This window comes from Canis lupus, chromosome 28 (assembly GCF_011100685.1).
Source record: "Canis lupus familiaris isolate Mischka breed German Shepherd chromosome 28, alternate assembly UU_Cfam_GSD_1.0, whole genome shotgun sequence".
Taxonomy (NCBI): Eukaryota; Metazoa; Chordata; class Mammalia; order Carnivora; family Canidae; genus Canis; species Canis lupus.
Window position 1 is genome coordinate 29,885,964 of NC_049249.1, and position 22,914 is coordinate 29,908,877.

The window sequence follows — 22,914 nt, forward strand, 5'->3', positions numbered from 1 at the left end:
GGGTGGGGGTGGTCCTGAGGAGCTCGCCTTGCAGAGGACGGTGACAGCACATCAGTGGATCAGTCAGCTGCAGTGTGACAGGAGCAGTGGTAGAACTGTGCAAAGGGAAGCGGGGAGGCGTCCTGAGATGCTGCCCCTACACTAGCCTGAGTGAGCTAGGGAGGCTTCTGGGAGGTGATGCAGCTGAATCAGATTTTAACGTGAGGAGGAGGAGGAGGAGGAGGCGGCGGCGGCGGCGGCGGAGGCGGCGGTGGCGGCCAGAAATGAATGAAAGGAACGGCCTTTCATGGGTATAGAGCAGTGGTTCTCATCTGGGGCTGTTTTGCCTCCCAGGAGACGGTTGGCAGTGTCCGGAGATCCCTTTTACTGGCACAGTGGGAGGATGTGCTACTGGCATCTAATGGGGCCAGGGATGCTGTTGGACACGTTATAACATACAGGACAGCCCCATAACAAAGAATTGTCTGACCCTAAGTGTCAGTGGCACCGAATTTGAGAAACCTTGCTATGGAGGTGGAGAGGGTGTGTGGTGGTCAGTATAGCAGGCGTAGAAGGTAGAGGGATGAAGGCCCTCTGGGTGGTCGGGCCTGGCAAGCCATGCTGAGGAGTTTGGCACCGTCCTGGTGGCATTGGGAGCCACTAGGGCTTTGCAGGCCATTGGCAGTTTAGGCTGGTCCCTCTGACCACATGGAGGAGAAAAGCAGAGGGGGAGGACTAGAGGCAGAAGCCCATCTAGGGAGCTGCTGCAGATGCTGTGGGAATGACTGTGCCCCGTGCTGGGACAACAGCTCTAGGGACGTGGTGGCCCAGGGATCTTGGAATATGTTAGGAGGAAGGAGCCCCTGAGGGATGGCCGGGTGAGGGACATAAAGGAGAACAGGCAGGGGTCCCAGGTGACTCCCTGGCTTTCATCTTGAGTTGCTGAGTGGCTGCACAACCCCCAGGGAAGATAAAGGGACAGAGCACATAGGACGAAGGTCACTGCTACAGGTGGCGGGGCTATTTGCTCATTGGGCAGAGGTGATGGCATCTGCTCTCTGTGGGTATCCCCCGTGCGGGGCTAGACTCACGGCTCTCAGTCATTGAGACAGTACGGGGCCCTGTGAAGCTTCCTTCTGTGGGCCCCTCACCTTGCCTGCCTCGTGTCTTTTCCTGGGGAGCTGCCACTTGGCTGGCTCATGTTCCCCGGTGTCTGACATGGTGTGTTTGCTGAGAGTCTGGCTGGAAAGTCCCTGTTCAAAGCCAGAGCTTATGCCTGGTGCTGAATTCTCATTCCCTGTGAGATGATGCTCTTCACACCCTGGCTTAAAGGCTTCCTTCCCAGGAGGCAAAGCCCACTCCTTGGACGCTGCCCAGATCTTGCATCAGTTGCAAGCTTTGCCCTGAGGCCTGTTAGAGACACCAGCCCTGGGCGGGCTTTGGAGTGCACCAGAAGTATTGGGGATCTAACACAGAGATAGCAGAGTGCTTTGAGAAGGTGTTTTAGAACCAGGTAGACCTGGGTCGGAAGCCAGACTTGCCCTCCTTTAGCTGCATGGCCTTGGGAAAGTTATTAGCCTTCCAGTGCCTCGGGTGGTTCATCTGTCAAGTGAGTGGGGTGGCCGCGAGGGTCAGATACACCAGCAAGGACAGAGCCCAGGAGCTGGTCCGTGTTAGACACTCACTCAGTGGTGGCTGGTGTCTGACTTTCCCCCTCCTCTCTCTGCTTTCAAAATTCGGCTGTTGAATGAGGAAATCATTCAGACATGAACTCCAGCTGTGGAGTTGAGAGAGGCCAAGGAGGGGTCTGGAGGGCCCCCAGCCACAGAGGCTGGCCAGAGAGGCCAGGCTCATTAGAAGGCGATGCATTCGTCAGGATGATTAATACTAGCTGTCACAAGAAACAACCCCCAAATCTCAGGGGCTTCACACAACAGAGATTCTTTCTTTCTTATGCACAATCTGATTGGGTCTTCAGCTCTCTTGGTTGAAGACCAGGGGCCCTGGCTGCTCTTGTGACCCCACCATCTTGAAGATGTTGCCTCCTGGTCACTGCCAAAGGGGAGGAGAGGAGTGAAGGAAGCACATAAGCATTAACTGCCTTGTTAAAGCTCCACTGGCCAGCAACAGAGGCTAAAAGATTCGGGGAAGTGTATGGAAGTGTAGTGCTTCCTGCCTACCTTCTCAACCCCTAAACTGGAAACATTGTCTATATGACAGGCGAGTCTCTGGTGTCAGTGAGACAGCCATGAGTATGGCATGTCCTAGAAATATTCAAAAGTGTGTCAGCTCAGAGAAGCTGCCCAGAGGCCCCTTGGCTGGATCAGATTTGTATGCTGTGCTCTGTAGAGATCTGGGCAGCTCACCTTCCTGGTACCTGCAGACCAGAGGTGATACAGGTGTTTGAGGGATGTGTGTGGGGTGGGGAGGGGGCAGGCTTGCTTGAGCTGGAGTGGACCAGGGGAGTGTTTTTAATTATAGTAATAAATAGTAACAGGTGATCACAAAAGCAGTGTTACATATCATCCATCACTACAGACTTTCAAATATTAGCCTTATGGAGATATAATTCACATACCATAAAATTCATCCTTCTAAAGTGTACTGGTTTAAAATATTCACGGAGTTGTACAACCGCCAGCACTATCTGCTTCCAGGACATTTTATCACCCGCAATAGAAACTCTGTACTCATTAGCGGTCACTCCCTGTTTCCCTTTCCTCCCAGCCCCTGGCAACCACTAATCTACTTCCTGTCTCTATGGATTTGCCTATTCTGGACATCTCATGTACACGGAATCATACAGTGCCGGGCCTTTTGTATCTTCTTTCACTGAGCATAATCTTTCCAGGGTATATCCATGTTGTAACATGTATCAGTACTTTAGTCTTCATGGTAGGATGATACCCAACCATATGGATAGAGCCCATTGTATGTATCTTCTCATCAATGGATGGATACTTGGGTTGTCTCCACTCTTTGGCTATCATGAATAAGACTGCCTGAACATTCATAAACAAGTTGCTGCCTGGACATAGATTTTCATCTCCTTTGGGTAGATACTTAGGAGTGGAATAGCTGGATCACATGGTAACTCGAGGTTTAATCATTTGAAGACCTGCCAGACTGCTTTCGAAGGGGCTGCGGCATCCACCACTCCCACCAGCAGTGCCAGAGAGTTCCCATTTCTATACATCCTCACCAACACTTGGCATTTTCTACCTTTTTAATTTCATTCCTAAAAAAAAAAAAAAAAAAAAAAAAAAAAAATTTCATTCCTCTCAGAGGGTGTGAAGTGGTATCTCATTGTGGTTTTGATTTGCATTTTCCTAATCGCTAACGATGCTGAGCATCTTTTCATGTGCTTATCGGACATTTGTAGATCTCTGGAGAAATGTGTAGTCAAATCCCTTGCTCATTTTTAAATTAGGCTATTCATCTTCTTAATGTTGAATCCTAAGGCTTCTTTGTAGGTTCTGCGTACAAGTCTTTTGTCAGATATAAGATCTGCAAATTTTTCCCCCATTCTATGAGTTGTCCTTTTACTTTTGTGGTGGTGTCCTTTGAAGCACAACAGTTTTTAATTTTGATAAAACTCAGATTCATTTTTGTTACTTGTTTTTAAATGACTTGCTTTCATTTTGTCTTATCTATCCTTGTCAGAAGGCCTCAGGGTTTGGGGGAACAGGGTGCACATGAGGACAGAGTAAACAAATCGTAGTGCTCTTTAGGCCCATGAATCTGTCTTCCTTTGGAGAACCAAAGCCCCATTGCCAGTTGGGAAGAGCAGGGCCAGGCCTGGTCCTTCATGATTATTCCAGTTCTTCCCCTGGTTGATATGACAATATCCTTTAGGCCGTCCATGTCCAGCGCTGCTGTGGCATCATATGGACCTGCTCTTGCACCTTCCATGGCAACTCTCCAAACTGGATATTAGTGTGCCCATTTTACAGATCAGGCAACCAAGGTCTGGGAAGGGAAAAGGCTGGCTTAGAGTTGTGGAGGCAGGGCTTCCAGTGAGCCCTGAGTATCCTCCTTCCGTAGAGTTGTTTGCAGGACGGCTTGCCATCATTCATTTTAATTGGGCCCATGAGCAGTTGTGCCAAGTCTCCATCTTTGAGCTGCATCAGTCCAGTCACTGAGGCCTGGCAGGTGCCACCAGTTTTAACATAGTATCAGCAGACTCCAGGGGAAGTTCAGACCTGGTGGAGGATCCTGCTAAGGGGCCTGGACGCCAACATGCACTGGTGGGTTGGGGCAGGCTTCTGACATGAACTAGCTTGGGCAGCCTCTGTGGGATGCTGGGAATGCCCAGGGCGGGCAGCTTTTGGAGGGCACTTTCTTGCCGGAGGTCTCCCGGCAGGATATTGTTCTCTGGGCTCCACACAGACACGGGCCTCTTTGCCTCTGTAAACAATGATAGGGTAAGGCAGGGAAGTTTGTTCTTGTTAAGGGGAAGTTACCCAGCAGCCCAAGTTTTTTGCACAAAAGAAATCTATTCCTAGTGCTGGTGTGGCTCTCCGGAAAACATCCACCTTTTAAAAAGTAAAGAGCTTGAATGAAAGGAAATAATAATTATTCCAGGTTCCTTTCTCTGGCCCCTTGGCCCCCTGCTCACTTCTCTGGCGCCTCCCCCTTCCCGGCCTGGGCAGCTGATTAGTAGTGTGGCTTGCCCTAGGTGACTGGTTTCTCGGTGGGGACAGTTCCTCCGCTGTGGGGGCAGTCAGGAGCTTCAGTCCTTGCCCCCGGGAGTCCTTGGAGCCCCAGTTCAGCCACCTTCCTGCTATACATCCTTAGAGCTTCAGTTCCCCCATCTGAGTACGGGGATGATAACTATGGTGCACAGATGGGTTCATGGCCGTCCTTCGCTCAATGGCACCTGCATAGACTTTGCTGTATCTGCGTACCTCCCTTACCATTATTTATATATATAGCTTTTTTTTCCTTTTAAATGAACTCATGACTTTCTGTTTAAAATCAGTGAGTTTCGGGGTGCCTGGCCGCCTCAGTCAGTGGAGAATGCAATTCTTGATCTTGGGGTTGTAAGTTTGGGTCCTAGGTTGGGTATAGAGATTACTTAAAAATAAAATCTTTTAAAATTTAATTAATTAATTAAATCGAACAAATGAATTTCAGAAGAAAACTTTGAGTCAGGAACATGCCTGGAAAGGCAGCATTGATTTGTCAGACAGAAAGCTACCTGGGGGGCAGCCCCGGTGGCGCAGCGGTTTGGCGCCGCCTGCAGCCCGGGGTGTGATCCTGGAGACCCGGGATCGAGTCCCACGTCGGGCTCCCTGCATGGAGCCTGCTTCTCGCTCTGCCTGTGTCTCTGCCTCTCTCTCTCTCTCTGTCTCTCTCATAAATAAATAAATAAAATCTTTAAAAAAAAAAAAAAAAAAAAAAGAAAGCTACCTGGGGAAAGTGGTGTTAAATCCTAGCTGGATCCTCTTTTGCCTGCCTAAGGCTGGGAGCCTAAAGCTGCCTTTTTCTTTGTTCGGAAGGGAGATTAGTCAGTATTGGAGATGTGTTAGCAAGACGGTGGCACCACACTGAAACTTTCTTCTTGATGATGGGAGGCTCAAAGAACTGAAAAGGGAATACTTTTCACCTAGTGATTTGGTATTATTTAATTGTGTCCCTGAATCTCCTAATCTCATCATCTACAGAAAATGCTAGGCTAACATTCTACCTCCCAGCTGTGATGCATTTTATAAATGTTGGCTTATTGTTGGAGACAGCATGACCTAGAGCCAGGAGCACTGGACTGGGAGTCAGGTTCATTCCCCATCTCCCTTCTGGGTTCTGTGACTGGCGGGGAGCTGGAGGGGAGTTGGTCCTAACCATCTGAACAACCCTTGGTCTCCAGGGCAACCCAGGGTATGGGATATGGGTAGCTTGGATAAATCTCTCCCTTCCCAGTGCCTGCCACATCCTCCATGGGCTTTGGGCTTCCAGACACTGGCCCTGAACCCAGCATTTCATCTCTGCTAGATTGCTTGGTCCTCATTGATCTTCTAGCACCTAGAAGAGCATCTCCATCCTGTTGTCAATGATTCCAGTGAGCTCAGAGTCCATCTTCGCTTGAGCCCCTCCAGAGCAGGATCTGGTTGGGCCAGCAGCTGGGCTGGAGGGGCAGCTGGGCCGTGCACCCTGGCTTTTCCCACTTTGCCACAGCACTGCAAAAGACTCCCTGGAAGAGGACTTAAAAGAAATCTTGGGAGAGGAACTTCCTGGAGTCTTCTCAAGCAACAGTGAGGAAGGGGAGGCTGGGCCTCTTCCTCTTCCATTTCTGGGAGCAACAGAGAGCGGGATTCAAAACAAATAAAGGCACATTTGTGCTTATTAGCTATCCTAGGACAAGACAAGGGAGTTGGCATCTACTGAGCAACTACTGCATGCCTGGAACTTCATGTTCCCTATTTTACTCGGTCCTTGTAACAGTTGTCTGAACAGATGAGAAATGAACGCTCTAAGGGGTTAATTACCTAAGAACACCAAGTTTGGCCTGAGTAGGGAATTGAAGCTGGGCCTGAGCCCGAAAGCTGCCTCTTGCCTCTTCGCACTCCCCTCACAGCCAGAAGCCGGCTCTCCCTCAGCCTTAGTTTCCATCAGTAGAGTGAAGAGGTTGGCCTGGATACCATCTGAGAGGCCCACCCCGCTCCAACCCCCCTGCAGTCCCAAGAGCGGCTCTTACTATGTGCAAACATGATTCTACAGGCTTTAAATATAACTCATTTAATCCTCACATCAATCCCACGGATTATTATCTCCATTTTAAAGATGAAGATATGGACACCTAGAGGTTAAGTAACTCACTTGAGGTCACATAGCTCGGATAGGGAAGTTGAGACTTCAGTCTGTGCTCTTGACCCTACCCCATCGTGTTCTCCTAGGATAACCTATCCTGGTTCCCTGCCTCAGGCTCTGCCTAAGTCTCTTTTTGACTGAGGGTTTATTAATGACCTGAGAGCACTCACCAAGGGAGCCTGGGCACTGTTTGGAGAAGCTGGGCCTATGAGGGCTCCTGGGTCATTTCAAGTTCACCCCAGTGCCTGGCACAACACTACTCCCCAGGAAGGACCCCCCTGCTTGAGCCGCCTTCTGAATGGAGGCCTCAGCCTCCAGAAATCCTGGTACATTGGGAGAGGAGGCCAAAGCCCATTCTGGGGCATCGTTCCTCTAATATACCTCGAGAGGACAGAGGATACCTTCTGGGGTAGGCCCTGGTACCCAGGGGAATCTCAGGGGCCACCCAGTCCAGGGCCTTGCAGATAGCTTTAGCTACAGATTTCCAGTATGCAAAGACAGAGACTAGCCACAGTTGAACTGTCTGGGGGCTGGACTCCCTTTTGCCTCCCACCCCCTCCACAGGCCGTGGCTTTTACAGAATACTTCTGGCTTGGCGGAACCCAGCTTCAAACCCTGAACTAAGTGGTGCCTGGCTGGCTCAGTTGATTAAGCATTTGCCTTGGGCTTGGGTCATGATACTGGAGTCCTGGGACCAAGCCCCACATCAGGCTCCCTGCTCAGCAGGGAGCCTGCTTCTCCCTCTGCCCCTCCTCCCCACTTGTGCTCTCTCTTTGTCTCAAATAAATAAAATCTTCAAAAACACAAAAAACAAAAAACCTGAACTAAACCCATCTTCTCATTCCCTATGTGAGAGAACTGAGGCCCAGAGAGGGGCTGCACCCCTCCTCAGCCTCAAGGGTCACATGGCTTGGAAGAGGAGACTGGACTATTCCTTGCCAGGCTTTCCATAACCCCATGCTGGAAGCTTGGAGAGAAGGCACCAGAAGGAACTGACTTCATTTTCCAGTTCCTATGTCATTGGCCTGCAGCTGGGCCTCAATTCCCCCGAGGTTCTTAATCTTTGGGTCTATACATATCTAAATGCTGAGACAGTTGCAGCATCCAGGCAAAGCAGAGAAGCTGCTGGTGCCATAAGTTCCACAATTTGAGCATTTGTGCTTTTTAAATGGAGACCCTTGAAGGGGAATATTGTTAGCTCTTTCCTTTACTAAGGGTGGATTCTAATGGGGGAGATGTGAGGAAGTAAGGTAATTTAGCACCTACTGTATGCTCTATGCTACACCTCTATCTTGGCCCATCTTCACGGCTGTCCTGTGTAGTAGACACAGTTGTCCCTTCTGCATTGGGTGGAAGTCTTCCAACTGTTGAGAGGGCAGACTGGGAGAATTGACCACAAGGACTCCAGTAGATGGGTGTATACAGATACACCCACAGGAGCCTATTTAGAGTCACCAGAAGATGGAAAGGACCCAGTGCCCCTCAGCAGATGAATGGAGAAACAGAATGTGGTCTGTTGACTCAATGGAGTACTATTGAGCCATAAATAGGAACAAAGTCTTGAGCAGGCTACCACACGGGTGAACCCTGAAAACATTACAGACAAAGTAAAAGAAGCCAGACATAAAAGGCCACACATTGTGTAATTCCACTTATATGAAATGTCAGCGTAGGCAAATCTGTCAGGACTGAAGTAGATTAGAGTTTACCAGGGGCTCATGGGAGGGAGGGATGGGGCATTACTGATTAATGGAGTGATGAGAAAATTTTGGGAAAAGGTGGTAGTGTTGGTGTCATCATAAATATAGTTATTGCCACTGGACACTTAAAAATGGCTGAAATGGCAATTTTTCCGTTATGTATATTTTACAATAAAAGAAAAAGCACAGAGAGAGAGTGAAGCTGAGTTAACAGCCCAGTCTGTCTGATTCAGAGCCTATGATCTTTCTCCTCCACTGCATTGTCTTCTCTAAAGTTCACCAGAGACAGAGTGCCCCCAAAATCAGCTTCCCGGGTGCCACAGAAAAGAGCAGGTCTGGGAGGGCAGGGGTGTGGCCTTCTGTGGGCTGTACACGCTGGCTGTGCCCTCTCGGCCCTCGCCCAGCCACTGGCCCTGTTCAGGGCGGCCCTGAGGCTTGTCTTCCACTTGGCACCATGTCATTTGCATTGTCTCACGTCGTGGTCTCCCCTGCACAGCATTTTTAACGACTGTGCAATTGTCCTTCAAATAGACACACTTATTTTTCTTCCATGACCTTTCCTGGAAAACATACACTCTTTGCCCACAGCCTGACTTCTCCTCAGTTCCTTCTGACATCCTTGAAGCTGATGTGCCATCTGGGGCTCCTCACAGCATGCCTGTCTGGGTCCCTTTCCTTTCTCGTGACCTTCCAGGTCAGAAAATTGGGTGTTCCTTTGATGCCGGTGGAGCCAGCTCCGCCTCTGATCCCCGTTCCTGCGTATGTGTATGGTATTTCCGGCCCAGCATTCCTCTTTTTAGAATGGCTGGCGTCAGAGAAATCAGTCTTAGGCTTCCTGAGGACGTAACCACCCCCCCACCCCCGATCTGCCCCCCAGATGGGCAGCCATGCTGGTCCCTGTGCTCTGCTGCCTCACGATGTGGCCTGATTGGCCCTCCCCAACCATGGGCCTTAGGCAGAGCAATGACATCGTAGGGGGGTAGGGGGCAGGGGGGGTTTCGGTTCAATTCCCTGGATCTTTGGAGATGCCTGCCCTTCCTTCATTCCCAAGCCCCAGGGAATGAAATCTTCACTGAAGAAAAACCTTCCAAGGCCGAGGTATTTCCAACACAATTTCAAATTGAAGCTGATTTGGAAGCCGAGGAATGGGAGGGAGGGTGTTCTGGAAGAGGGAAAGTTGGCTTGCTATGCCCTGGCCTCTCACGCACAATGAATGAGGGACACTCCCCGCCGTGAGCATCCTGCACACCAGTGCCTTCGGACCAGGCTCCCCTCGTGAGTTACCTGCACACGGCTGCGCTCACCCAGAGCACAGTGGGCTGGATTCAACAACTGGCCAGGGAAATTCACACTGATCCCGACAGTCATTGCGGCCTGCGTAAAGAGCATATCATCTCCCATCCAGTGCTCTGGGCCCCACGGGTCATGGCCGGGGATTATCAAATTGACAGAGCCCGGCTGGCCCCTCACTCCCGTCCAGGCACGTTTCGTTTTGTTAATTATCGTTTCTTGCTTTTGACGTAAAGAGTCAAGGCCTTGGGTCAGGGTCACTCGTGTATTTTCCTTTCTTTCTCATTAAAATTGCCTAGCTCTCGGGGCCCCTGGCTAAATTCTGCCGATGTTTGAAAATGTCCTCTCTCTTTCTTTCTTTTTTTTTTTTTTTAAAGATTTTATTTATTTATTCATAGAGACACAGCTAGAGAGAGAGACAGAGACACAGGCAGAGGGAGAAGCAGGCTCCATGCAGGGAGCCCGATGTGGGACTCGATCCCGGGGTCTCCAGGATCACACCCTGGGCTGCAGGCAGCGCTAAACCACTGCGCCACTGGGGCTGCCCTCCTCTCTCTTTCTTTCTGACCCCGAAAAATCCTTCCTCCTGATTTCTGCGAAGCCACTTGAACAGCAAAGGAAATACGGGTCAAGACCCTTTAAGCCCCAATCTGCTTTTCCCTTCTTGAAGGGTTGTGGCTATTTCTCAAGGGCTGTGTTTCTCCACTTTGCTGACCTAGGAAACGTGACACTTTGTGGCTTGGGGTGGCCAGGTCAGCAGGCACACTGTCCACAAAGGGCTGGAAACCCCGTGCAGAAGCAGGGCTTGCTCAGAGCACTTCCTGGCCTCAGGGCCCCTTACTCGGTCGGTGACTCCATGAGTCTGCTGTTTGGGGTCCTCAGCGGCAATCCTGACATCTTAAATTTGTCCAGAAAAGCATCAGGAAAAGAAAGGATTCTAAAAAAAAGAAAGAAAGGATTCTCTCAGAGCCCTTGACATCTCAGAATACATTTTGTATCCAAATGCCAAGAGCTAAAAAACAAGAGGGGTCCAACTGGTTGCTCTGCCGAACCCCCTTCCTCCTTTGGACCCTGGTCTGACCTCACCTCAGCTTCGGAGCCACCTGTGTCCAAGGAGACTGCCTCTCTTAGCTCTGCTCCTGGAGGTGAGAGGTGGCCCTGCACTCAGCCATCCTTAGTTCCTGGCAGTCACGAACTCCTTCCTGTCAGTGGCCGAGTAAGTTGGTCTCTGAGGTCCTTGGGGTGCAACTCGGGTGACCTGAGCACAGAATGGACACTCAGGAAGCCTTTGAGGCTGATGGACTAAATCAGCTGGGACCCCAGTGGGAGAAGCAGTGGGCTCTTTGCTTTCTGACTGCTCACAGCGCCTTCTCAGCTCTGCTAGCAAAGACAGCTCCCGTCCCTTGCAGTGTTTTCCTGGCCTGGCAGGATAACCAGCCATTTCCAAGGTCACCCCCAAAGTGGTGCAAGAGATTATTGCCCAAAGAGTTAAGGAGATTGCCAGGGTGGTCGCATGTATCTGCGTCATAATGGGATCATGGGCCTTACAGAGGACGCAGGGTTACTTCTCACCACGTCAGGGGCTTGGCTCCTGCACCTTCTCCTCCTCCCACGGGAAGCTCTGGGGAGCCTGTGAGCTCCTCAGACTCTGGCTCTTTGGCTGTTCATCACAGAAAGATAAAGGCACCGATCAGGCTCCTAAAGGCTTGGTGGCAGGCAGAAAGTGGACTCCTGGGTGTCCCTCTGGAGAAGGCCCCTCTAAGACACAGTGCTGTCTGTTAGAGACAAGGGGAGATCCAGGTTTTGTGGGGACTGAAGTCTAAATAACCTGAAGACCGTCCTCATTACAAAAAGGAAGAGAATATTAGGTACGAGAATATTTCTCAAAAATGAGAAAAGAAATCACAAACCAATGACTAGAGCCTTGGAGATTCGGGCGCTTTTTATCTGAAATCTCAGTTTAGCAGAAATGCCTCTGTAGAAATGCTTCCCCTCCTGCCGAGAGCTCTGTGTAGCTCCCAGGACTGCAAGGAAAGGGCCCCAAAGCTTAAGCTGTCTCTGCTCCAGTGAATCGCTTCTGATTGGAGCCTGTGCCCACCCTGATGGGAAGCCGTAAGCTCTCTTAGAACTTGAAAGAGGCACAATGAGAAGTGTCATTTTTTGGCTTCTACGCCAACAACCTCTGGCCACCAGCTGCCTGTCCAGCCTTGTGTCTCTGCCCAGTAGGCCTGCATCTTTCTGTCCACTCATCAAGCTGACCACGGGGACACTCAGGGAAGAGTTGGGGATGTTTTGGCTGAGAGCTAGAGGATATAGACACCAGCCCTATGAGTGGAGGGAGCCCCAGCCCCATGATACTCTGCTCACGAGCATATGTCTGGCCTATTTTATTTTTCCCCAGTGACCAAGAAAACAAAACCCTGACTTTGTCTTTTGATTCTGTTCTTATTTGGGGCTCGTGGATTGTGTCTCCTGCCTGGCCATGGTCGGAGAGAGGAACTGCTCTAGACGGACACAGAGTACACGGCAGTGGCTTTTCCACATGGCACTGAAGGTTTTGATTAAAAAGGTGGAAGAATGGTGCTTTTTCTTCCTGTCAGCCAGACCTTAAACCAAGCCTCGAGTGAGGAAACTGTCCAAGGCTGCCGTTCAGTAAACTCCCTCCTTTGTCTTACGGTCGTGATTGTACAAGCAGGTTTCATTTCAAGCCAGGATTGGGGGTTGAAGTGAGCCCTACTTTGCCTACCTCCTGCCAGTCCCAGTTCTCATCCCTAGAGTCAGGCGGGCTGGGCTGAGTTAGTTCACAGAACTCAGAACCAGCCAGCATGAGGGGTGATGGGGAGGAAAAAAGCAAGGAGAGAGGAAGCCTCCGGTGGTTTGGGTGCCATCTGGCAGGTCCTCCTAGTCACCTACCTGCCCTAGCTCCTAATTTTATAGGTAGTGAATTGGTCTGGATTATTGGTGGCAAGTGGCAGATACTTAACTCCCAGTTGCTTGAAGGAATTTATTGGAGGGCTGGGGATATGATGAAATGAAACTGGAGAGAGCCAGCAGCTGTACATGGGCTGAGGAACCCTGCAGTTCCAGGCTCTGCCTCCAGCCTCCAGCCCCCAGTTCATGCCTAAGACAGCCACTCCAGCCAGTTGTAGCTAAGAATGTCCCAAAGAACTCTGGCCCAGTTGTCACAAAGTTAGGGTAGACCAGATGACCTCATGAGGGTACTTCTGATGGCCAAGACACCCATGCTCTCCACTTCCTTCTTCCCTGCTATGACTGTGAATGTATGCACACGCATTTATTCAGCAGATACATTGAGCACCTACTGTGTGCCATCATCAGTTCATTTCAGCAAAGCAGAGAGATCCCAAGTTTTAGAGCTAGGCAGGCCTGGATTTGAATCTCAGGTCTACCTTTTACTAACTATTCTGTCTAGGAGCATGTATGGAGTACTAACCGCTCACCATGCATCATACCCAGTTCTGAGGAGATGAGAATAGATGACTTTTCTGCCTTTCAAAGAGCTGTCTAGAGCTCAGTTTCCACATCTGCAACCCTGGATCAACAAGCCCTGCCATATGGCCTTGTTCTGGGGAACAACAGAAGTATAAATTTGTGGAAAACTCACTAACTATCAGGCCGGCCCCCCTCCCAGGCGCCCACAACCACCTCTGGCCTCGGCTCCTGCTGAGTCCTGAGTCCCACGCCTGCCCCCGCCCACAGCCAGGCCCTGGCGGCTCTGTGTGCAGGGCTTCCCGCGGCTGACGCAGATCCCCTCGCGAAGGGTCAAGGAGTGGCCAGGGTATGGCTATGGGAGTGTCCCTCCCCTGTTCCTGTCCTGGAAAAGAAATGGGAAACGGAGGTGGCCCCCCAAGAAACAGCTGCCTCCACCCTGGTATGGGCCAAACAGGCAAACCTCTAAGCAGCCCTTTTGGGAAGGCAGGGGGCCCTCCAGAACCCCTTTTCCCGCTCAGCTTTTCCTGAAAGCTGAGTCTGTCCACATTGGGAAATTGCAAATAGTTTACATGGGGAATGTCAGCTGCCCACATATGAAAATATACACATCATTAAGCCCTAAGTGCTTGCGTCTGGAGATAGAGCGGACGGTCTCCTGGGCTGACCTTTTGTTCACTGATGCAACTGCTGCTAATGAGCATGGAGCCCCTCAGTGGGATGTTTTCATATGCTGAAACAAAGCATATGTTGGCCATTAGCCTGCATGTGTGTGTGTGCGCACGTGTGTGTGCGTGCTTGTGTGGTACGTTCGACAACACTATACAAATAGTGTTTACCCAAACATGCAGAGTTCATTTCATCTAGTTATCCAGCCCCCATGAGCCTCCAAAACCAAAGTCACATCCTCCTCACGAGATCTGAGAAGGACTGGCATTCTTGGAGGACGTGGTGGTGCTTAAGGATAAGGCTCTCTGACCAGGTTACCTGGGTTTCAATCCTGTCTTTGCTCCCATGCTAGCTATGTGACTTTGGGCAGGTTACTTAACTTCTCTGAGTTTATTTCTGTATCTCTAAAATGGAGATGATAATAACTAAAATCTACCTTTAGAGGATTAAAAAAGACAACCCCATGTAAAGCTTCTAGGACTTAACATATAGTAGGGGCTCAAGAATTGGCTGTGATGGTGATGGTAACGGTGACACCTGTGCTGGGAGATGGGATTGGGTGGAAGGTCTTACCTGCTCAGAAAATTGACTTGGATGAGGTTGTATTGGAAGTGGGTCCTGAAGACTGAGTGGAATTTGGACATGCCTTGGGGCAGAAAGGGCTTCTTCCAAGCAAATGAGCAAAGGTCCAGCAGCTGGAGAGCTAGAGCTTCCCAGGAAGTGACAAGTATGGGATGAACATCTATGAGCAGAAGGCAGAAGGGAGAAGCAGGTTGAGAAGGGCATTTGGGACCAGGGCCAAGAAGGCTGTGGGCTTTGTCCTTTGGAGTGGAGACCATCTGTGTTGTGTGGTATGGAAAAACTCCCTTGGTGGCCAAGTAGTAGCGGGTGAGAGAAGAGAATTCTTGAATGCAGGGCATTGAGGTGGGGATGGAGAGGGGTGGGTGGGAGAGCTACTGGGCTTAGGGTTGCTGTATATACATGTCTCATCTGTGAGTGGGGACAAGCTGGATTTGAAGAGGCCAACAAGACCAAAGCTATGTCCTTCCCTAGAATTGGCTAAGGACACCTGGTTCAGGGCCAGGGCAACTTAGATCCACTCAGCCCTGCCATGGGTCCCCTTCAAGTATTACCCCTGGCTGTACCACGGGCCACAGTGTGACCTTGGAGGGGTCCCCTTCCTTCTCGGCCCCTTGTCTCAGTGAACCCCATCTGTGCCATGAATGATTGAACCAGCTGGGCCCTGATGGGTCTTTACGGAAGAGCCCTCTGTGATTGTTTCTTCCTGCTCCACCTCAGGTCCTGAATCTGTGAACAAGTATAGGGTATGTGTTTCCAGAAGGCTCTGAGGGTGACCCCAGGGGCATTTCAGGATTATTGACGGCTACTAAGGAGGTGTGGGAGGTGGCTCTGAAGAGCCTTTCACAGCCCAACCATGCCTCCATCCTTTAGTGCCTCCAGAGACACCAGCCACGTATAGCTGATCCCTCCTCCAGCCTGCCATCTTTCAACAAGAGACTTGGAAGCCAGGAGATGCTTCAGGAGCAAGGTTTTCAGACATGTGGAGTTCCTCACTCACAAGGGACATAACGCCCCTTCCTGCTGCCAATCATCACAGTGCAGAGGGAGACAGCAGTGCCCGGGGGCGCAGGGGCAGATGCAGCAGGGCCCTCACGATGCCACCCCTGGGCTAACGACTCAGCAGTCCGTGAGAACCAGGCTCACAGAAATGGCAGCTCGCCGTGTCAGCTGTTCCTCCTTATTGAACATCTTCTAGATGAGTCCTTCTCTCTCTACACACGCCCTCCCTGCTTTCACCGGCCTCCTGGCCTTAGCCCTTGCCACCCTGGCCTCCTCCACCTGTGTAAATCCGACGTCTCCCCCAAGGTCCAGCACTTGCCTCCCCTCCCAGGCCGATTTCTCATTTTTCCCCTCAAGTGTTATTGCAAAGGCTGCGCTCCTCAGATCTGAGATGAATCACTTGGTAATTATTTCAGGTGTGCCATCTGGCCTCCTCACTCCGAGGCCGGGGAGGCTGGGCCACCTGTGGGGTGTGCGCAGTGAAGCGCGGTGAGGGGCTCAATAGCGCCACCTGTGGGTAGAGCCGGGCCGGCCGAGGCTGGGTGGCCTGGCCTGTGGGGGCAGAGCTGGCCTTGGACTGTCGCCTGTCCTGAGTCTCTGCTGTGAAGTCAGTGATCGTGGGCGTCGGAGCAGCTGAGAGGCAGAGCCTTGGGCAGGGTGGACGACCAGCACCTGCTTCCTGGGTTGAGAACCGAGTAAAGCATCATGGGGTGGCTTGCTGCCCAGGCCAGGCTGCTGCCCTCCTCACCGCCATCCTCCCTCCTGCCTCAGTCCCTGAAATACCCAGCATCGTCCCGCTTCAGGTCCCACAGAAGGGCCCTTGGGAAGCTGCAGGTCTAGCCCGGGAGGGGTGGGGCCTTGAGCCATCGCCACACCAAGAGGCACTGAGGCAGCTCGAGCCTCCCTGTAGGTAGTTAGCCAGGACGTCACCAGACCAAGCACGTGGGCACTCTCGATGCACTGCGAATGCAGAGGGTTATAAATACAGCTTCAGGCCTAGTCCTTGCAGGTTGGCTCTTCCATCCAATCAGATCTCCCCCTCCCCACCTCCATCTCTACGCCCCCCTCCCACGCCCCCATCCTCTGCTTTACAGCTAGTTACCTTCTCTTTAGAAATCCTGAGGCCTCCAGGCCATCGATTCATTGCTGGTCATCAATATTGTGCCTGAGTATTGCAGAGGTTACTGTTTTTTGATGGAATGGAGGGCAAAAGGGGTCTGGTTTAGACCAGCCACATGTCAGAATTTAGGGTCATAGGCAGGCAATGGGGGCAGCGTGAGAATGTACTGGGTTGGAGGGAGGGACAAAAGGGAGAAGAGGGGCCGACTGCCCCCTGCTGCATCCACTTCTTCCTTCCCTGTGTGCCAAGTGGCATGAGGGACTCTGCTCACAGTGCTGTGGAGCCCAGAAAAACACCCGTGCAGCCTCCATGTCTCGCTGCCTAAAGTCGTGCCTGCTGGTAACATGGACAGCAGGAGCTACTGTATCCCTAGCACCTGCGACGTTAGCATCAGGAACAGCAGAGAGTGAGTCTGGGCCACCAGGAAGGAGGTAAAAAAGAGCAGATATTCTGAGAGATTCCGAGGGGGCGTTACAGCCCAGCTCGCCTGGGCTGTCTGTCCTACCAGCTGCGAATGCCGGCTGCCTGTCCCCACCCAGGTGAGGGCCCAAGTTCCTCTGGTACAGGAGATGGATTTAAGGTCAGCATCTCATTCCAGAGAAGGGACGTGGAGCAGGTTCTTTCCCCTGTGAGTGAAGGCACACACTCACGGACAGTGGATAAAGCTTTAACGCCCCCTTTGCTCCCCAGCAGCTCTGGGGGGAAGTGGTGGAGAGGAGCCTTAGCCAAAGAGGGGAGCAGGTGCAGATTCGTGATCCAGCTGTGATCTCAGGGGCAAGGCAGGGGCTCCCTGCAGCCTGCAGTTCCTCAAGGAAGCCAAGGTGTGTCTTGTCAGTCTGGCTCAAGAGGAGAGAGCAGCCCCCAGCAGGCAGAGCTGTGTCCTCAAGGCCGTGTCCCCAAGGTACATGTTGTTGTCTTAAGCTGTCCCAGGAGTTGGTCATAGAGCAATCCTTAAGAGCATCTGGGGGTCCTCTTCACTGTCAGCAGAGTGGACTGTCTGGCCGGGCTGGGCATATGAGCACATCGAGGTTGGCCAGCTGGTTAGCTTCCGTGCCCCAGAGCATCAGGAGGCCACGTATTCATGGCGGGGCCTCCAGCACAGAAACTTGGTCCCTCCTCTCAGTCCCACCGAGAGCTAATTCCACATATTTCAAGGGAAACATGGTGCCTAAATTCACACTGTGGTATTAAAAGTCAAGGCCTGCTGTCTGGAACTACTTGAGGAGATCATCTGGTGACCAAAGAAATAAAGTGTCACTTCAAAGTACTGCTGGCCTGAGAGGGTCCCAGGCCCCAGGGGAATTTGTAGCAGAGACCTCCACCGAGACCTGTTCTCCTGGCCGCTTTCAGCCCTGCCAATATCTAAGGGCCTATAGGGGCATTTTTTGTTTGATTAGAAATTAGGGAGATGTCTTTAACACAGAGGATGGTCCCCAGCCTTCTCTCCACTCTGACCCTCTGCTTCACCCCAGAGGGACAGCTCCTGCTAGAAAGAGCCACAGTGCTAACCACAGTTCTCCTGGCTCTCCTCAGCCTTCTTGCGGTGGGGGTGACACTCCTGTCCAGAGCCCACCTGGCCCCAAGGATACAGCCCTCCTTTCCCTGGCCCACCTCACAGGCCTCCTGGGACCAGAAGGGATTCGCTTCCTGGAATGAGATCTGAAACCATGGAATTTTGCCTTCCAGCCGCAGGGGATGGATTGCAGCAGGCTGTGGTTGTGCGGAGCCCAGAGGGCTCTCAGTGTCGGGGGACACTATCTTCCACGATGTATTAGACCTCGCACCCAGGCTAGGAAGAGCCTTCCTCATTGGTCTCCCTTGGAAGCTGACTTCTCTGAACCCGAGGGAAAGGATCAATACCTTCCAATTCCATTGATGCAAGTTGCAAACGTCCCCTGGACAGTTGTTCCTCTCACCCTCCTGGCAAGTTTGGGTTTCAGTTCCCAGCTTAAACTGGCCAACAGTTTCTTATTCCCGTACTGGCAGAGGCGTTACTCTCTGGAGTCACTTGAAAGGGGGTTTGGTTGGAAACGCTTAATCTCTTCATGTTGAGCCAGAGACTGAGCTTAAACCCATGGTCGTCAAACCAAACGCACTATTACCCACTCATTAACTCCTATTAGGGCTTTGACCGTGGGCAGCATCCCCAGAGCCCTCCCACCAACCCACCCCAGAGAATGAGAGTGGTGTGACTCCCTGCACATAGCTGGATCCTGTCTAGACCCTGGGCAGCCCCTCCCATCCCCAGAGGAGGAAGCAGAGTATGGTCCTCCGTGGGAAGGCCCGGGAGGGCTGGAGGTCTGAGCCCAAATTCTGCTTTGCCTCTGACTCTGTCCTCCAGGGTCTTTCCCTGGTGACCCCGCCCTGTAATGATTTCCTTCTCTGAATCAGGCTCATTGCCCTGAACGGCTTCATCTTTCATTTCAGTTCTTCCTGCCTCCGCTGGAGGGATGCACCTTGCCCTGCTCACCCTGGGGGCAGAGGGGCTCCTGGGAGACAGGGAGTGCGTGAGAAGGGCACAGGTGGCCCAGACACCCCACCACCTTCAACCAGACTCCCTCCAGACCCACCCACCCCACCTGTGTTCACATCCCCTTACTGGCTGGGTGACCTCGGACAAATGACTGAACCTTTCTGGACTTGTTTCCTCATCTGTGAGATGAGCATTATAATAGTATTTACCTTGTGGAGCCATGATGAAGATTAGATGAAATGATGCATATAAAATATTTCTCACAATGCCTGACCATAGTTGGCCTTCAGCAGAGGCAAATTAGTGCTACCCATTGGTTTTAAATAGTCTATAGATAAATTCCATTTGGAGGAGGAAAAAAGTTTGCTGGTTACAAAAAAAAGGGGCAGGGGGTTTTGAGAGCCACTGAGTTTCAGTGGGCCCCTTTCATACATCACCACATATAGCCTCGAGAGGCCAGAGAACTTCCCATTAGGATGTTACCTGATTTCTGTACTTCCTGTCTTACTGGAGAAAAAGTGCTTGGGAGTCAGGCCACATGGGCTTCACCTTTAACACCCCCTCGATGTGCCTAGCACCAGGTTTGGCCCACTTTGGGTGGGTGGAGTCTGATGACAAAACAGTCGTGCAACTGAGTGCATACAGGTGAGCAACCCAGGTGCCTCTTCTGAGGTCCGAGAAGTGGGGATTTCTTCCCACAACCTCCCCACCCAGCATCTCTGTTTGGTCTTTGCTGACTCCTCCCAGATTCAAGTCACATCCTGGCTCAACACATTGTCTCATGTCACTCCTTAACATACGTACAGTGGGCAGCAGTTCTGGGCCAGGCACTGGGCCCTTCAAACCAAGGTAGCGTGGCCGTCCGCTCTCGTGAAGCAAATTTGCCCACGGCCAGGTTTGTTCTAGTATTAGGTTGCTCTAAAGTAGTCCAGAGTCACTGATCTCCAAGAGATTCAGCTGTCAGAATTCCTAAGAAAGTCCCCCAAGTCTTAGAAGCAAAGCCCCCAACCATCAGTTCTGGGAGGATCTGCAGGGCATCTCTGCAGCAGCTTCTTTGTGTAACAGAGGGGGAGATGGAGGCACCCAATGGCCCCAGAAGGTGGATCAGTGCTCGGGGGCTCCAGTTTCTTGGTCTGGGGCTTCTTCTGCAACGTCAAGTATCTCTACAAAAGGAGGGTCAGTTGCTCAGAAGTCGGTGCTCCACAGGTTGCTCTTCTGCAGTCTCTCTCATCAAGGTTTTTAGTATGTGGAGGGAGGCACAGAGGGTGGAAGGGAGCCACCACCACCTAGGGTTGGTGATGGTCAACAAGCCTGTTGTGTGGCATAATTGGGTGAGCCAGTGGCATTTACCTTCACCCTGGCTGCCCCTGAGGCCCAATCCAGGGGGGACAGAGCCTAAGAGAAGAAAGAAGGAAGGAACTCAGGAACGCTCAGGCTTTCAGAACCATGATGAATAGAAAGTGAGCCACCGATTTCATTCACTGGGGTCCTGCTGCTGCAGGTGCCCCCGCCACCACCACAGACGACACCCAGTGGGCTTAGCAGGGAAATCCGCTCCATAGTCCCATCTCAGTAGCTGAAAGGAAAAAAAGCAAGCCTTTCAGATTTCAGCATCTTTGGAGGAGAATGATACATCTACATCCCATCTCTCTGAGCCCACTGCTGGCAATGTACTCAGCCCTATAATTTATTAAAAACCCACCTGGTGGCCCAGCTGGTGGTGGAGGGTGAATGATCGGAGGAAGGGGGCAGGTGAGCTGGCTTCTGGGGGTCCCAGCACCTTCCTAGAGGTGGCCTTCCGAGAGGTGCTGCTCCTGGGCAGGACTCAGAAACTCTCTGAACCGTCCTTTCAAGCTTGAAACACCCACGCCGCAGCTTCGCAATAAAGAAGGAAATGACAGTAATGATGTTCACTGCACGCCTCTACCAAGTGCCACGGTCTGGGCCACATGCCTGACCCAAAGGTTTCACTGATGCTCTCTGGGAGAGACTGTTATTCCTGAATATCTTCCTGGTAACAGGGGGCTGAGTCCAGACCAAGGTGCCACAGCTGCAAGTAGCAGATCTGGGCCTCGATCCCATCTGTCAGTGAAAGCTGTGCCCACTGAGCACCCCTTCCTTGCTGCTGAGCTGTCCTTTTGCTGGCCCTTCTGCCCCTTCCAGACCCTTTCGTGCAAGACCTGGAGGCTAGGCAGGTGTTCTCCTTGCCCTCTGAGCAGACAGGCCAAGCACGGGAAGGGGCATCTGCAGGCTCCCCGGGGGGCTGGCTGACCAACCAGTCCACATTGTGCAGCTCCATGCACTCATCTTGTTTGGGCCTGACCACAAGCCCAGGACACAGTGACATGGTTCTCAGTGCTGCAGATGAGGGCAGCAAGGCTTAGAAGAACCAAGTGACCTCCATGAGGTCGCATAGACTGGATATGGCCAAGCCAGAAATGCAGCCCTAAGTCTGGTCTTGTTTGCTGCCTTCTGGCTCAGCCACCTCTGCGCACCTCTGAACGCGGCCTGGGGCCCAGGGCCTGGAGGGGGCAGGAGGGAGAGGTGGTGCCCCACATCGGCCCCCCACTGACAGTCCTCTTCTATTCTTCCAGTCCCCCGTTTTCGTTGCCCAGGTTGGCCAGGACCTGGTCTCCCAGACGGAGAAGAAGCTCCTGCAGAGGCCCTCCAAGGAACTCTTCTCTGCCTGTGCGCAGTAAGTGCTCCTCCCTGTCCGGGCCCGGCCTCAGGCCCTTCCCCTCCGCAGCCACAGAGGCTCCGGAGAGAGGCTGCCCCTGCCCTCCACCTGGAGCGCCGGGCACCAGGGCAGGTCTTCCGTGCCCGGGGGCCCCAGCCAAGCCACCCAGCTGTTTGTATACTTCTTAGGAAGGGAAAAGATACCAAAGTGCCAAGTCCAAAGAAAACATCTGCCTCAAAGGGTGTTGAAAGCAAGTGGCTCTCCAGGCTGTTGAGACAGAGGAATGTGCAAAAACTTGACCCTGTCTGGGTGGTTTGGGAGCCCTTCCCAGGCCCCCAGCTCCCACTGCTGCCACCAGCCAGAGACGAGTAGCACTGCTGCAGGAAGGGGGCTGCGGGGCTGCCTCTCAGCCACATCCCATTGCCTTGTCTGCAGGCCGTACAGTGATCCTAATGGAATATGAGACCAGTTGGTGGATGTGCTGCTGGCTGGACACCAGTTAAGCCCCCACCTGTCCCTCGAACATATACTGTGAAGGCGTGAGCCACTAGGCACACACACGTGCATGTGCCCGCACAGGTACCATTCCCCGTAAGCTGACGGATGCATGCACACAAAAACCTTTTAGAACCTGATTGCCCCACACGGCTGGATGAGTCTGGGGCTTGCTGTGTGCCCTTGTTCAGCCTCTGCACCACAGACAGCTGGGCACCTGCTGTGTGCCTGGCACAGTGGTAGGTGCTGGAGGGTACCACAGTGAGCAAGAACACAGTCTCGGCTTTCATGGAGCTTAACAGCCAGGCGGGGAAGACGTGAAAACCAGTGCCCCTGTGCCCTGTGGGAAGAGCTGGGAGCCCCATGACGAGAACAGATGTTTAGAGCGGACCAACTTGGGGCCAAGCCCTGCTAGGTGCCAGGGAGAGACACGCCTCCCCCCCTCCCACCCCCCCCACCCCCCCGCCCAAAGCAGAAACAAACCTGGTTGCTGTCCTCTTAGAGCTGGCTGAGGTTCAGATCTGACAGCAGGTTAGGCCCCTGGGCTATCACTGACTCTGAGGGAGTAGACATCCTGGCACTGGTCCTGGCTCTCATGTTTGGCAGGACACAGCGTCCAACATGCCTCCACTGTACATGCCACTCCCTCTCCCCACCCCCCATCCACAGGTCC

General features: G+C 52.3%; 1 protein-coding gene across 4 annotated transcripts in view; it reads left to right on the top strand.

The window, feature by feature from the left end:
* The window catches only part of GRK5 (G protein-coupled receptor kinase 5), a 212,296-nt gene that overhangs the window by 162,236 nt on the left and 27,146 nt on the right, over positions 1-22,914 (top strand). For all 4 annotated transcript variants that reach the window (XM_038578947.1, XM_038578948.1, XM_038578950.1 and 1 more), the window contains one exon: positions 21,664-21,764. In XM_038578947.1, the coding sequence (XP_038434875.1) occupies positions 21,664-21,764 (101 nt within the window). The remainder of the gene's footprint in view (positions 1-21,663; positions 21,765-22,914) is intronic.